The following is a 14,575-nucleotide window of genomic DNA, read 5'->3' on the forward strand; positions in this document are numbered from 1 at the left end:
TTGGTTTTTGGTTTTTCAGCCATCTTTGTGGAGCTTCAGTCTCTGGAGTGCTTCCTCGCAGAGCTTTACAAGTGAGTTCCTTGTTGTTGTGTATTCCTACGAAAACATTCTTAATTAAGAAGAATGAAATAAATCCCCTACAGGAAATGCAGTGTTCACAGTGTTGTTGTTGTTGTTGTTGTTGTTGTTGTTGTTGATGTTGTTGCTTTCAGTTGGAAGTAGGCTGCATCCAGGGAAGTACCCTGAGAGCAAAGGCTTGACTGTAACAGTGTTCCTGGGTGATAGACGCATACGCCCTTTGTTCCAGTGGTATTCCAGAATGTTCCCAGCTGTACCTGATTGACTTACTTACTGTAAGCAGGCTGTATGTTCATGTCTGTTGACTATGTTGGGACTCTCACATGTGTTCATCCCTGCTATGCTGATTTAAATGTATCTACAGGTTACATTATTTAGCAATTGAATAATTTCTGCGCATCTGTTCCGAGTATGTTATGGAGAATTGAGCAAGTGTTAGTTACACTGCAGTGTGGTGTCGCTCCAGCAGCATGCTCTTTCATGTGGCCTGGCAGGGTTTGATATCGTGTTATTATTTACCCGTATTGACCATGAACTCATGACACAAATGTAATATTGATATGAAATCAATCTGACCTCCCACTGTGTCAGAGTGGGTTAGGGTTAGGGGTGTTAGTATACCTGTCTATCAGCAGGAGGGGCGCTAGCTAAGCTTAGCTGTTAGCAGGCTACAGAGGTTGCATTGAGTAACATTGGGATGGGTTCAAACTATTCAATACAAAGGAGTATGGGCAACAGCAAGATGGGGTTCGGTGTAACCCTGTGAAATGTACGATGTATTTCCTCATCATGTAGATTGTGTGTTTTCATGCAAATGATCCCTATAGATGCTGACAGGTGACTCTGACTTCAAGGCACTTCATTTTTGGGGATAGTGTTTAAAAACTTCTGCACCTCTAACATGATAAGTTGTGCTTAGAGACCCTCTCTCCTCCTCCTCCTCCTCCTCCTCCTCCTCCTCCTCCTCCTCCTCCTCCTCCTCCTCCTCCTCCTCCTCCTCCTCCTCCCTACACCCAGATTTGTGTTGTAATTGATTTGCACAAAAACAAAAGTAAACACTGATAGCATTATATACATTTTTCGAATGTTCTGAAGATAGATTGGTAATATTGTGACAGCCCAATGTGAAGGTCCATTTTAGAGCTTGTGTTTGTCCTCAGGCATCTGGACAGCAGCAGCAACGAGAGGCCGGACATCAGCTCCCTGCAGAGACGCATTAAGGTACCTCTTCCCCCAACTCACACAGTGCTTACCTTAGTCACGCTTTGTTCTATATACTCTCATGTATCAACTGTCCTCGGAATGTTCCACTGCAGGGAAGATTCCACACACTCAGAATCCCCAGGGAACAGGCTGCACTTTAAATGTCAGGCCTGTCTTTGTGTCCCTTGCAGAAAGTGACCCATGACATGGACATGTGCTACGGCATGATGGGAAGTCTGTTCCGCAGTGGATCCCGACAGACGCTGTTTGCTTCGCAGGTGATGCGCTACGCTGACCTTTACGCCTCCTCCTTCATCAACCTGCTGTACTACCCCTTCAGCTACCTGTTCAGGGCGGCCCACGTGCTGGTGAGGCTCTCAGGCACTGCGTCCATCTGGGTTCATAGTCCGGTTGCCAGCTTAGTAAACCCGGAAATGTAGAGTACTCAAACGTTTTATGTTAGAAATGTATAGTAGGGTCCCCAGCTCATAGAAACTGCCGGATGCTAACCTGCATATGTATGGCAATTAGCGTTAATTAGCATTAATGGCATTATAGCCTTTGTGGACAATAGTTACAAAAAAAGAGTTCAGTATATCTGGAGTGGGATGGGGGTGACTGAGGATGCTGAATGCATGTTTAGGGGAACCAGAACATGCAGATATGGGGCTGATTTTGATTACATGTCTTAAGATTACAGGGACTCTGGATCCTTTGGATCGGACAGATTGCCTATTTATTTGAATTGTCCACAGTAGAGGTAATCATTTCATCTTGTGCTCTCTATATCCAATGGTTGCAAAGCACTACTCGTGGTAGTAACCATCAGCCCGCCAGCAGTACATACTACATAGTACCACTTTCTGGTGAAAACTGCAATTTTTCTATCCTGAAAATGTCAGAAATGGATTCAACAAACTTATTAACCCCCAAAACCACTCCGAAATGTCCAAATCGGCCAAGCCATTGTCACTATTGTCCGCATTGGCTATAATGGTAATTAATGATACCTAACGCAATTGATGCTTTTGTATAAATTGCAGATAATCAACATATGTTGCTGTGTACCCGTGCTATACATTTCTAACATAAACGTTGGGGTAGTCAACCTTTCCAGGTTCACTAAGCTAGCAACTAGACTATAAGGTGAAACTCTCCCCCTCAGATGCCCCATGAGTCCACGGTGGAGCACACCCACGTCAGCGTCATGGACACCGAGTCTCCGCTGGCAACACGCAACCGGCACGATGTGGACCTCAGAGATATAGTGTGCAAACGGCACCAGCTGACTCGGTCCATCAGTGAGATCCAGCCCCCCCACTTCTTCCCTCAGCCCCCACAGGAGATCACACACTGCCACGATGAGGATGATGACGAGGAGGAGGAGGAGGAGGAGGAGCAGTAGCAGCAGTCTGCATATGAGGCATGACATGGTCCCGTCTCTTCCCTGCAGCCTGCACCTGTCCACGGGGAGAGAAAGCTGTTATTCTAGATGCATGTCTGTTAGGGTGAGATGAAGGCGAAGCCATGGTGACATTAAAGTGAAGTGTTCAGGAGCCTGTATACATGCACACATTGTTCTGTGAACGTCTCTCTGCTCCACAGGGTTCTCTGTACAACATGCGGACCCTAACGCTGCGGAGACTGCTGCCTCAGGCGTTTCAGGGACCATGTTCAGAAGATAACCGATGATGCATGTGTCCTCGACTGATGTACAGCAGGTGTTTGGAACATGGACCGGGGAAATGTAGGACCTTACTAACAGCACGTCCAAGGGTGCATTTTGACTTGAAGGACTGTCATTTGGTTATTTGGCTCAGCCGCCATGGATCACAAACGCTTCCTCTCCATAAGAGGTGTGTGTGCAGCAGAAGGTGTTTAAAGGTGAGGTGGGTGGGAGGCTGCGAACACGGTATCACTAACATGGCAGCGGCTCAGAGAAACTCCCCCTACTTATTTACACACTGCCATATCCACCAGAATGTAGATGAAGTCCGTCTGTATTACGTGTTTCTTTTAAAGGGTCGTGCAGATATTACACCCTGCTTTATGTATCTCACATCGTTGGAATGAGAATGAATGTTAAAGTATATTTTGAACATCTGAAATGAGAGGTATGAAAGCTTTTCAGATAACAAGACAAATTGCATTTTGATAACCTCATAAATGATTGAGAACGGTTCAAATTTATATTAAGACAAAATGTATGAGTTCATATATTGTCGTTATGATACAAGTCTAAATTGTGTTCTTCAGAGCTATGAGTCAAACATAGAGTTACTGTGATATTTAGGTTAGCCTGCTGCTTTCAGCTGTTCCTGTAGTGTGAGAAGCACACACACTGTGCACATGATGACAGTGGGGTGTGTGGTCATGTGTTACTGCCTTTGATGTAAAGTCCTCTCTGCTGCAGTATTGATCTTGGAAGGTTAGGAGCTGCTGCTTGGGCCGCATATTTCTTTATTTGTATTTGTATGTCCTGCTGAAAGCTGATTGTTAAACATGTCCAGCCCCGCTGCAGCTTGCAATGTTATTCCTGCTATTTGAGTATGGGAGCAATAGCAGACTGTTGAAACTCAAAGGTTTATTTTTCTCTATTCTGTTTGCTGTCAGCTTTGATAATCACACACACTGTGTAAAGTGAACCAAATGAATGTTGTTGTTTTTTCCCAGCCATATTTAACGCATGCTGCATTTATTCAGTTTTATTTGAATTGATGTTGTGAAGATGAAGACTGTTGAAGGTTCAGATGCTGTAAGTGAGTCTGTTTTTAATAAAGGTTCTCAACTGAAATTGTAGGTCTGTTTTTCTCTCAAGTTCCCACATCTGTCAATGAGTGAACGTAGCTAATGTCTTCTGAGGAGCTGAACACCACCACAGATCCTCTTCTTCTACAGCTGTCCCCAGCTCTCCACCCAACACAACCTTTACTACACGGAACACAAATATAAACACAACACTTTTGTTTTTGCTCCCATTTTCCATGAGATGAACTCAAAGATCTAAAATATTTTCTATATACACAAAATAACCATTTCTCTCAAATATTGTTCACAAAACTGAAAAAATCTGTAATAGTGAGCACTTCTCCTTTGCCGAGATAATCCATCCCACCTCACAGGTGTGGCATATCAAGATGCTGATTAGACAGCATGATTATTGCACAGGTTTGCCTTAGGCTGGCCATAATAAAAGGCCACTCTGAAACGTGCATTTTTGCTTTATTGGGGGGGGTCCGAAAACCAGTCAGTATCTGGTGTGAGGGTTAGGGTAATGTTGTGAATCGAGTGGCCCATGGTGGTGGTGGGTTTATGGTATGAGTGACGGCTCTGTCAAGTGACTGCTGCTGCTAGCTTCTTGTCTCTCTGCTACCTGCTCCGTGAAGCTACAAGGACTCTGCCAGCTCAGCTCATCCAGGAAACACAACTTGAAGCCGGCTGTGGTTGTTTGTTCTTCATGCTTATATATCGGACTATTGTGACTCGCTCTGCGGTTAAAACAGACAGTGCATGAATGCGGTTTTGCGGTAAGTGAAATTCGAGTGCTTTATTTATGTGTTAATGATTTTAATCAGCTATGAATGTTAAGGGTTAGCGTGTAGCGAGTGGTAGCTACATCGGTGCTAACGATGCTAATCGTAGCCTCCAAGTTAAAATAATAGACTGTAACCAAAGGTTAAAACGAAATAGACGTTAAGTGGGATAATACTGTTGAACAAACGGCTTCTGTTTGAGGTTGATAAAATAAGGTCATCCTTGTGTAGCAGTGGCCGCAGAATAAATATATTAATTTAACAGTTTGGTTTAAACCGCTAAGTCCGACAACACCACCCAGGGAAATGTGACAAGTTTTAAGTCACTAGGACACACAGGTTCGGTTACTCATAGAACAAGAGACGTGGTTCAATTATCAAAAATAGAACAGTTTATTTATACAATAGTAAAAATACAATTTATAAAAACCGTCATACAGGGCTATATCCAAAAGGGAGAGAACGAACAAGGGGGGCTGAGGCTTACCAGTGGGGGAGAGGGTCAACGAATGAGTAGAGGGATCCCACAAAAACAAACTTAAGTCACCCCGGTCACACGTGTTCCACACTCACACAATCACACGGAGAAAAGATCCAAAAACTCGGGGGAAGCACAGCACACGGGAAGGGGGAAGCCACCACCTCGGACACCAATACCACCACCTTCAGCTCTCAGTAACTAAAACAGGAGAACAAGGGAAAACACAATAAGTGGGGGACAAAAACACAGAATGACTCAAAATGAAATAAACCAAAATTAGCCGCAGCCATACGGGCAATCATGCGGTATAAACAAAACTATGCAAAAAAAAGCAAAGAAAGAAAACCTAAACCAAAATCATATAAACAAACAATGAATTGAGCAAAGATATATATCGACACTAAGTAAGTATAAAATAAACCAAAAGAAAAATAGGAATAAACAAAAATAAACTATTAATGAAAAGGAACACAAGTAAACAAAATAGTTTGAATTGGTGAAGGAAAGAATAACTAAACAGAAGGAGTTAGCCCAGCAGTCCAGTCACTAAAATCCCACTAAGGGGAGCGGACCTATAATGCAGAGTAGGCCACGCTAAACCGGCCCAAACACAGTAGCCAAAAGCGAACAATCTAAGTAGTGTCCAGTAGCACAGGATCAGTAGGGCAGGTGATGATACTGCCGTAGGCAATGCCAAACCGGACCAGACACGATAGCCAGACGCAGACAATCTACTAGCACTTAGCAGCACACAGGATCAGCAGTACGGGTGATGACCCTGCGTCAGAAACCCGTCTCTTTTCGGTGCAGCAAAACAGTGGGAGAGGCAGAACTGCTCTTTCTTTTCAACATAACTTAAGTTACACATTATTTCTTCCAAGTGGTTTGGCTTGTTAAAAACATCTTGCATTATGATGCAGGAATTTGCTGGCTCTCTGTTTACAGAAAGTACCTGACTATGCCGGACTTTTGTGCAGCCTATGGATGCTCCAATCGCCGCTGTCTGCAAACAAGAACCCGTGGGATCACCACATATGTTTATGTTTGCTCAGTCTAATAAACCCATAACATGGTTGTGAAAGAATACCAAAGCTGAGGCTGGACGATGATTGATTGTTGGTGTGCCATGTGTCACCGTGTGTCTTATTGGTTTTGTGTTATACTGTATTTTATTGTGTGCAGCTGGTCCTTATCTCCAAGACACATTTAAAACAAATAACCTTGAACCTTGAAGCCCCATCTCTCCCCACCTGCTCCTGCTTCCTACACCACACCAAGTTGTTCTTCTTAATAATAATAATACATTTATGTTGGGGGGCCGCCTTTCATAACACCCAAGGACACCTTACAGGGGCATAGGGGCAATATAGGGAACAATTTAAACAGTTGATTTTGTGATATATCAGCCGGGGTGAGACAAGACAAACCACAAATGGACTACAGAAGGACACAAAAGGACACATGGTACAGTTTATATTATTCTTGGTCTTTTTTCAATAACATATTTCAAAGGTTCTGGATTTGTTTACAAATCTAGAAACTAAATACAAAACTAGGATGATATGAAGATCTCATGTCAAAAATAATTGTGATAAATCAGACAGAACTGGCTTGTCTGTGAGCACATTTTATGTTGGTTTGGTTCTTCTGATAAAGGTGTGAATATCTAAATAATATACCAACATATGCTATTGTCATTAGTTGTGTCCCTGTTCTTCAAGCTAAGGCATTGCTAAATTAACAACTCTTGGCTTACAGAGTGGTAACATGAGACCGATTTTTATATATTTTTATATATTTTATACATAAATGTATTTTAATTTTATAATTTATTTTAAATATTAACAATATAACAAAATAAATGGAAATATATACACCGGCAAATATTTAATATAAATACCTTGTATGTGTGTGTACAGCTATTGCTTTATCTGATTAATGTTATTTTCATATGAAAGTCCATGATTATAAGTATGCAGTATCATAACTACATCTTTGATGTTTATAAAAAACCAAACCGTTTGAAAATTGAGCAAGCTATGGTTATTTAAATAGTAAACCATAATGTTATGAATGAGAGCACTGCCTGTGGCAAGATGGCGGCCAAGTGGCAACGTCGGTCTCCATTGGCCAGCAGCGCGGGTGAGTCATCTAGTGTTTATATATATATCTATGCCTACACCGGTCTCAAGTCAGCATCGCTGCAGACTCGCTGTTTGGGGTAGGGTGTATGGGGAGGTTTGGGAATGGGCCTTCATGTAACCTTCATTACTTGAATGTCCGCTGTGAAGTGTCAGCTTCTGAGTTCAGCACATTAGACTTGAATTTAAAGAGACATTCTGTCTTAGCTCTGGGTGTGCAGGCTCACTGGGACCCTTTCCTCAGTGCATAATGACAAAGTGAAACTGAAATGAGTGTATAATATAACCATAGACTGTATATGCATATAACTAATGCAGGTGCACTGGTCTCATGTTCGTTGTGTGTCCATGTCCTGTACAGGACTTGCCCAGGACGGTTATAGTTGACTTGCAGGACCCTCACCATGATGTTCATCCTCTGCACCCTGACGTCTGTGACAGTGTATGATGACCTGTCTTCGCAGATGCTGGTCTGTGATCAGATTCAAGAGTAAACATTTGTCCCTGGCCCCGCATCCTCGGACTCTGATGAGATCCCTTGCTGTCTAGGACAAGAACACGATTCACACTCAAGGTTTATGGGGGGGGGGAGTTAGAGTGAAACAGCTGAAGTCTGACTTTCCCTTCATTTAAACAGGTTGTCAAATACACATGCAGAATGATTATAATGCAACACCCTTCTGAGGATGGAGGGAGAACATAAGACAAATAATGACACACAATATCACCATAACAATAACTTTATTTGTAAAGCTCTTCACTTCTCAAAGATAAGTAACTACGTTGTTTTAATAGATATAAAAAAAACAATTATATAGAATCAAAAGTACCATGATTCAAAGAATCATGACTTACACGTCAGGCACACAGTGTGATGACACTAGTGTGTGTGCAGAGAGCAGTACTCCTACATTAGGGGGATTACTAGCTGGCGGGGCACATTCATTGCGACCTCATCAAAACCTGAACCATCCTGAAAAGAGATAACTGGGAATGAAAAACATCTGCATGACAGACTGTGCACATTATTTAAGGATACCCTTTGTGTCAAAACATAGGAAAGATTGAAGTAAGAATTCATTCATATGAATAGCTAAATCATGCCCTCAGTATAGTTTATCCTCTCCATGTCACAGTCATGTTTCTCTCAGAGCTGCATCCCTTCTTGAGATACAGCATCCTGATGAATGTATAACATTTCCAGAACAACCTACAAACAGGGGTATGCTGAGGGCCGGTGGGGGCCACGTGCAGCAGGGAGAGCCTCAGGGACAGAGTCAGGGCCAAGCAGCTGTTCGGCCCTCAGGCTGCCGATAACTGGCCAGGGCTCAGCTTCTTTGAATTATGACCTTCCACCTGTCATATTCGGTAACACTGCTGGGTCTGAACGGTGCCCCCGCAATACTTCAATCTGTGATTACAGTCTTTCCTAATCTGTGGTCTGAGGCTGTGCATGTTAAAATAGCATCAATCAATAACTTCTGTAATACTACATATAATATATATATGTAGTATTACAGAAGTTATGCGCTGGTAAGGTCTCTGACTCCACTGAGAACAATGTGTCCCTTTAGCTGTATGCAGTCTGATTTACAGGGCGCCGTTACCTTAGACAAGATGACACAAACAAAGAATTGAATACATTAACGCAGGGGGTCAAAACTCAAATACACAGTGGGTCAAAATAAAAAAATGGGTACTAGTCGAAGGCCCTGCAATGTTTATTGCAAAACTCATTGAAATGAACTTATTGCACATACCAAACCTGGAACTAACAAAGCTTAAATGATTGCCTATAAAAACAACATTAAATAATTCAGTTGCATTCATTTCTTATGGATCTATCTGCAGCTTTTCCAGAGTCATTTCTTATGATTACATTTCCCCACAGGCCAACAACAGCTTCAACAAAACTATTTCCCTCAAAGAAAAAAACAAACATGCCCTGTTGTCGTGAGAGAGGAAGTCCAGAAGTAAACATCCATGTAAACTCAGTGTGCTGCTCTGTGATGCTAGCTCAGATGCTTGGCGTCTCATCAGGGTGCAGGTTCATCAATGTCTGGGCTCAGGCTCAGACCCTCAGCTCAGGCTCTGAGCGGAGGAGACCCTCAGGATGGAGTGAAGGTGTGCGTGCAATATACCGGCGGGCCAGATCTAATAGTAATTAAAGATTATCCTGCGGACCGAAATTAAATCCGCCAAGGGCCTTGAGTTTGACACATGTGGGTTAACGTAATACAATTGATTTATAACATTTGACATTATTTAATAAAAAAGTTCCCAGGCCCTTGCATTGTAGAGGCTTGGTGTTAGTGTTGGGGGGGCATCACTTCAGAAGGTGTCTCAGCTGGTCCTGCAGGTTTTTTGAGTGCTCCACACTGCAGGGGGGGGGGGGGGGAGCAGGTCATCACTTTGTGTTAACTCTCAGTCTGTTCCTCATGAGGCATAGACACAGCAGGGCGGGGAGACTTACTTCTTCTGGATGGCCTCCTGCCTAACAGAGAGACAGACAGACCGTCTTAATATTCACTTCCAATAGAGCAACATAACGTCTGGATAAACAGCTGGCTGGTACTCACTGGTATTGTAGATGTGTCGTGATTATGGACATTTTTCTCAGACTCTGGAAGACAAATGACAATGAAGACAAAAATAGCAGTAACAACACAGTGAGATGGGATGTACTCTTCAGTGTGTGGTACTGTTGTGTGTGTGTGTTTATTGTCTGTGGTGTGTTCACTGACTCTGTGCTCATACGTACATCCTCAGAGTGAAGGATAGCGTCCTCCTGGATCACCATATTCCTTGCTGCTTGTCCCAGAAGCTGAGAGAGACGGAGACACAATGTTCATGATCCTCTCATCTGCGAATCGTTCTGTCAAACTAATAACACTCAAGATTTCCTAAACTTCTTCAAACTTCCTGTCTCGTCAGGAAAAAAACATCAGTTTAATGTCACAGAAGACAAACAAGCAGACACTTCTCAAAACGGGAATGCAAGAGCCAGCAAATCTTCAAACAAGAATTCAATACGTTGTTTATAATTAAGTGAGATGCAACTAGAGGCAAAGTGCTAATCCATGAAGCAGGAATGCTAATGCTAATGCTATCAACATGTTCAGTAGATATATGTTTGCCAAGGTTTTTCCTCAAGGAATCTACTTAAAAGGCAAAATGCACTTTTTGATGTCTTTTATACATAAACATGTGTCCCCAGTGTGTAAGGAGACTCACAAAGTGTCAGAAAATACAACCCCAAAAAAAACTAATTGGGGTGCAAAGCAGATCCAGGATTTTTCTCCTCTGACGTCAATGGCGAAATGTGGCACATGTGACACGTTCCAACCTATCGTCTCCGGCACACGTGACACGTTCCAACCTATCGTCTCCGGCACACGTGACACGTTCCAACCTATCGTCTCCGGCACACGTGACACGTCCCAACCTATTGTCCCCGTATACAGTCGTCTATCTGAATCCCCTCTCGCAGCTGTGTGTCTGTGTATTCAGCAGGATGTCTGCAGGAGGCACTTAGAGTAAAGTTGGTATATATAATACATATAATGGCACTGTTCTAGTGGTAAACACTTAAGAAAGAACATGTCAAGCTATGTGCTGTATCAGAAACAATGCGCTGCGTGTTTTGGGAGAGATATGGTCTGTGTTTACATTAGCAAGCATCGCTAACACTCAGCGCTAACGCTGTACTGGAGAGAATATGTGACCCGCTCTATCGAAATCAGTCGGAAGTCGCAACGGCTCATTTACAAATAAACGTGGATTTGCGTAAACATTTTTTTTTGTTTTTAAATATATTTCATTCCAAAATCACGATAAATAAATTTTTAAGCTTGTACATTTTCTTGTGAGTGTTTTCCCCAGGAAACAAATAAGCTACACACAAATGCAAAAATACACAAACACTCGCGAGCTTCCCCCAGACCAGACGAAAATATTTTCCCTCCGTACTACTTTGATAATTTATTAGCCGCTAATAACCAATCAGATCGATGGATTCCAGAGAAGAGGAAACTTTGAAGGCCTTTTTCTCAAAATGATGACTCGGTGACAGTCATTATATAATGTGACATATTTTGCTTAATATTTGGAGCACAACAACAATCCTGATATCATTAGAAAGCTAGGAATCTCCTCCTTCCAACGGTGGGCCCATCTCAGGTTGATTAAATGGAATCCTTGCGTCCCTCACTTGGAAACCACGAGAAGCAGGGAAATGAGTTTTAAGAGCAATGGGACGTCCTTTCCTCCGGAGCGTCACGTGAAGCGACGTCCGTTTGTGATGACGCTGCACAGCTGATCGTCTGACAGCAGCCAGCTCTGTACCGTTGTTTCCACACACACCCCGCCTCTGTTAGTACACATTTACTGACATATACATTTGTATCATCTGTTGTAGACCCAAATACATTAAATAAAATAAGAACTAATTCTCAAAAAAGATAAACTCCATTTTGTTTGTATGGATATGTAGCAAATTAACATTTTAAATAGCACTTAATGACCGACTGAATGGAAATGACAATAAATGAAAATGTAAAACAAAAAAAGTGATCATGAAAATGTTTCCAATAAATGAATAAAATGATTTTTGACCACTTTGTTGTTCAGATATATCACATATTTGTAACTAAATGATACATTAATTGAAACAAAACACGGTATAAACTGAGGAGTGACTCCCATAGAGCAAGTCACATATGTATAACGTAATGTCCTTGTGGTAAACCCGCGAGAGAGAAAGTTTTGAGCTCCATACTGTTTCAGAAATAATGCTTGAAGTGGTTTGGAACATAATATGGCGTTTAATCACGGCAGCATTTAGCTGAGTTTCTCCCGATAGAAAACTCTCTAACCTCTCGATTCCACCGTGTCCGTCTGCGTCGCGTAACGGCTGCGCCGCGGTTTTGGTCCGGCCTCCTCCGGCGTCATACCCTACCGGGCGCGTTTCAGAAGCGGAGCGTCTTGCCTGCCGGCTCACAGTTTTTGTTGATTTGGGCATATGTCCTGGACAGGCTACTTTGTACAGACAAAGTTAATAATACTTGTAATATCCCAGTTATAAACGACATGAATCAAAGATGTGTTGCTGTATTTTAGTTATTCTATATATAATTTACACAGTGCCTGTAAACCGGAGGAGAATGCTGGCATTTCTCCTCCTACTTGAAAGACTACGCAGGGTTAGGGTCTGCAAATTAGTTTATTTGGGGAATGGGCCGGATGCTGTCACCGGTTTACTTCCTGCCCGGTGCCTCTGCAACGCCTCGCGTCGAAAAATAAACTTCAATCCTATGTCGAGCGGGGCCCAGTGGCGAGACGCTTCTGGGACGCTTCTGAGCCGTAACGCGGCGCGTCTGGTGGAATAGCACCCATTGGCTAGAGTGGCCGCGATCCCTGCGGACGCCGCGGAGCAACCGTAACACGACGCAAACGGACCCGGTGGAATCTAGGGGTCCGTCTGCGTCACATTTTGATCCGACCGCGGCCGCGCTGATATTATAACGCCAGAGAATTTCCACACCCTTAATGTATAAAACTCCCCCACTACTTAGACTATTCTTTGCACCCCTCTTCTAGCATAACCCCGAATGGTCTCAACCATATTGCATCAGTAACGTGCACTTTGTATCCTTGTAACAGCAGGATTAGTTTGTGTGTTGTGGACACGACCCGTATATTTTCGCAAGCCGTTTTCTCAACATTTTGCTTATTATTTAATTTAATTTGCTTACTTTAACATAATTTTTCATGGTGGGGCTAAGCCATTTATTAGTATGGCTGTAGCCTACCCCAGCCATACCCTGGCGCCGCCACTGGGTATGAGGCATGCTACAATGGGTGATCGGTTTGGTATTTTAAGCAAAACACTTCACAGACATGTTTTGTATAGGTATGGCCCTACAATATATTTTTCAAATATAGCATAATAGGTCCACTTTAAATTAAGTTAACATATGTTTTAGATACATGTACTTTACTTGAGTATTTCCATTTGTTGCTACTTTGTACTTCTACTCCACTACAATTCAAACTAGCTGCACCTTTACCAGCTGTGAGAACACTTTGATGATCAATAATTATAAAACATATCATATATATTATTCTGAAATGGACCAATCTGCACAACGACTACTTTCACTGTCGCTACTTTCACTATATTTTGATGAGAATATTTTTCTACTTTTACTTGAGTAACATTTTGTTAACATGTAACAGAGTATTCCTAAACTCTGGTACTTCTACTTTTACTCATGTACAAGTAAGTTTAAGGATCCTTAGCTTTACCCAGGATGTTAGGCTACATTTAAGAAATCCAACTACATGACCTAAGCAGGCATTAGCATCAGGCTAGTAGCCAACACACGGAGAGCACTTTCTGAATCCGATGTGATTGACTGATGGGGTCACAGATGGTTTGGCCTCCTCTGATTCTTTCTGACTCCACAGGAGGTGTGTTCTCTGTGCTAGCCTCCTCTGATTCTCTCTGACTCCACAGGAGGTGTGTTCTCTGTGCTAGCCTGTTAGCTATTAGCTGTTTGACGTGATTACATCCTTCGCGGGGCTTTACCTCCTGACTGCGAGATCCCTTCAGCACTTGGCGGGTCAGGGCGATCACATCCCCGCTACAGGAGCCCACCTTGTCGGAGAGTAAGCCTTTGACAGACTGGCCAAACCGTGGCTGGGTCTCTGTTGACGCCATGTTGTGTTTGTGCTGGAGACGGCGAGAGAGCAGGGTCAAAATACACCGCAGCGCGTCCATCACAGCGATCCCCTCACTTTATGTTGGGTCCTGTTTACTGTATTTGATTTTCAAATGCTTCTGATATATACATGGCCATTAAACTGTCGCAACCATATACTGTATATATACACGACTAAGTGAACAAAGCCAGAGTTCACATGATAGTTAGAAACAGGTTTATTGCCAATAGGTTTACACATACAAGTCATTTGCCTTGGTCTATGGTGCATACATAAACACAGTCAAAGATATTAAATAAGGTACTTTTGTATACAAATGTGCAAAACATTCGGAGTGTTGGGCATGACTGACGGTACTTAAATAAAATAATAAAACACATTTTAATCAATTATAAACTGCAGTAATCAAACCAGCC

General features: G+C 42.6%; 2 protein-coding genes across 2 annotated transcripts in view; one reads left to right on the plus strand and one right to left on the minus strand.

Annotated features, from left to right (window-relative positions):
* LOC117459971 (cytosolic purine 5'-nucleotidase-like) overlaps nucleotides 1-4,075 on the plus strand; it is a 5,649-nt gene extending 1,574 nt beyond the window's left edge. The window contains exons 2-5 of the mRNA XM_034101154.1: nucleotides 20-71; nucleotides 1,239-1,299; nucleotides 1,473-1,649; nucleotides 2,447-4,075. Coding sequence (XP_033957045.1) covers nucleotides 20-71; nucleotides 1,239-1,299; nucleotides 1,473-1,649; nucleotides 2,447-2,686 — 530 coding nt within the window. The 3' untranslated portion in view covers nucleotides 2,687-4,075. The remainder of the gene's footprint in view (nucleotides 1-19; nucleotides 72-1,238; nucleotides 1,300-1,472; nucleotides 1,650-2,446) is intronic.
* Nucleotides 4,076-8,160: 4,085 nt separating this feature from the next.
* Nucleotides 8,161-14,175, minus strand: borcs7 (BLOC-1 related complex subunit 7). The gene is made up of 5 exons (XM_034100952.2): nucleotides 14,026-14,175; nucleotides 10,198-10,260; nucleotides 10,016-10,059; nucleotides 9,910-9,930; nucleotides 8,161-9,814 (listed from the first exon to the last, which is right to left on the minus strand). Exons 1-5 carry the CDS (start codon nucleotides 14,155-14,157, stop codon nucleotides 9,763-9,765), a joined length of 312 nt encoding a protein of 103 aa, XP_033956843.1. The 5' UTR covers nucleotides 14,158-14,175; the 3' UTR covers nucleotides 8,161-9,762.
* Nucleotides 14,176-14,575: the final 400 nt, after the last annotated feature.

This window comes from Pseudochaenichthys georgianus, chromosome 15 (genome assembly GCF_902827115.2).
Source record: "Pseudochaenichthys georgianus chromosome 15, fPseGeo1.2, whole genome shotgun sequence".
Classification (NCBI taxonomy): domain Eukaryota; kingdom Metazoa; phylum Chordata; class Actinopteri; order Perciformes; family Channichthyidae; genus Pseudochaenichthys; species Pseudochaenichthys georgianus.

Coding starts and splice junctions, on each gene's coding strand:
- borcs7 (XM_034100952.2), bottom strand. CDS start 14,157: ATGGCGTCAACAGAGACCCAGCCACGGTTTGGCCAGTCTGTCAAAGGC. Junction 10,261..14,025: donor AGGGATCTCGCAGTCAGGAG/GTAAAGCCCCGC, acceptor CGTCTCTCTCAG/CTTCTGGGACAAGCAGCAAG. Junction 10,060..10,197: donor CTATCCTTCACTCTGAGGAT/GTACGTATGAGC, acceptor TTTGTCTTCCAG/AGTCTGAGAAAAATGTCCAT.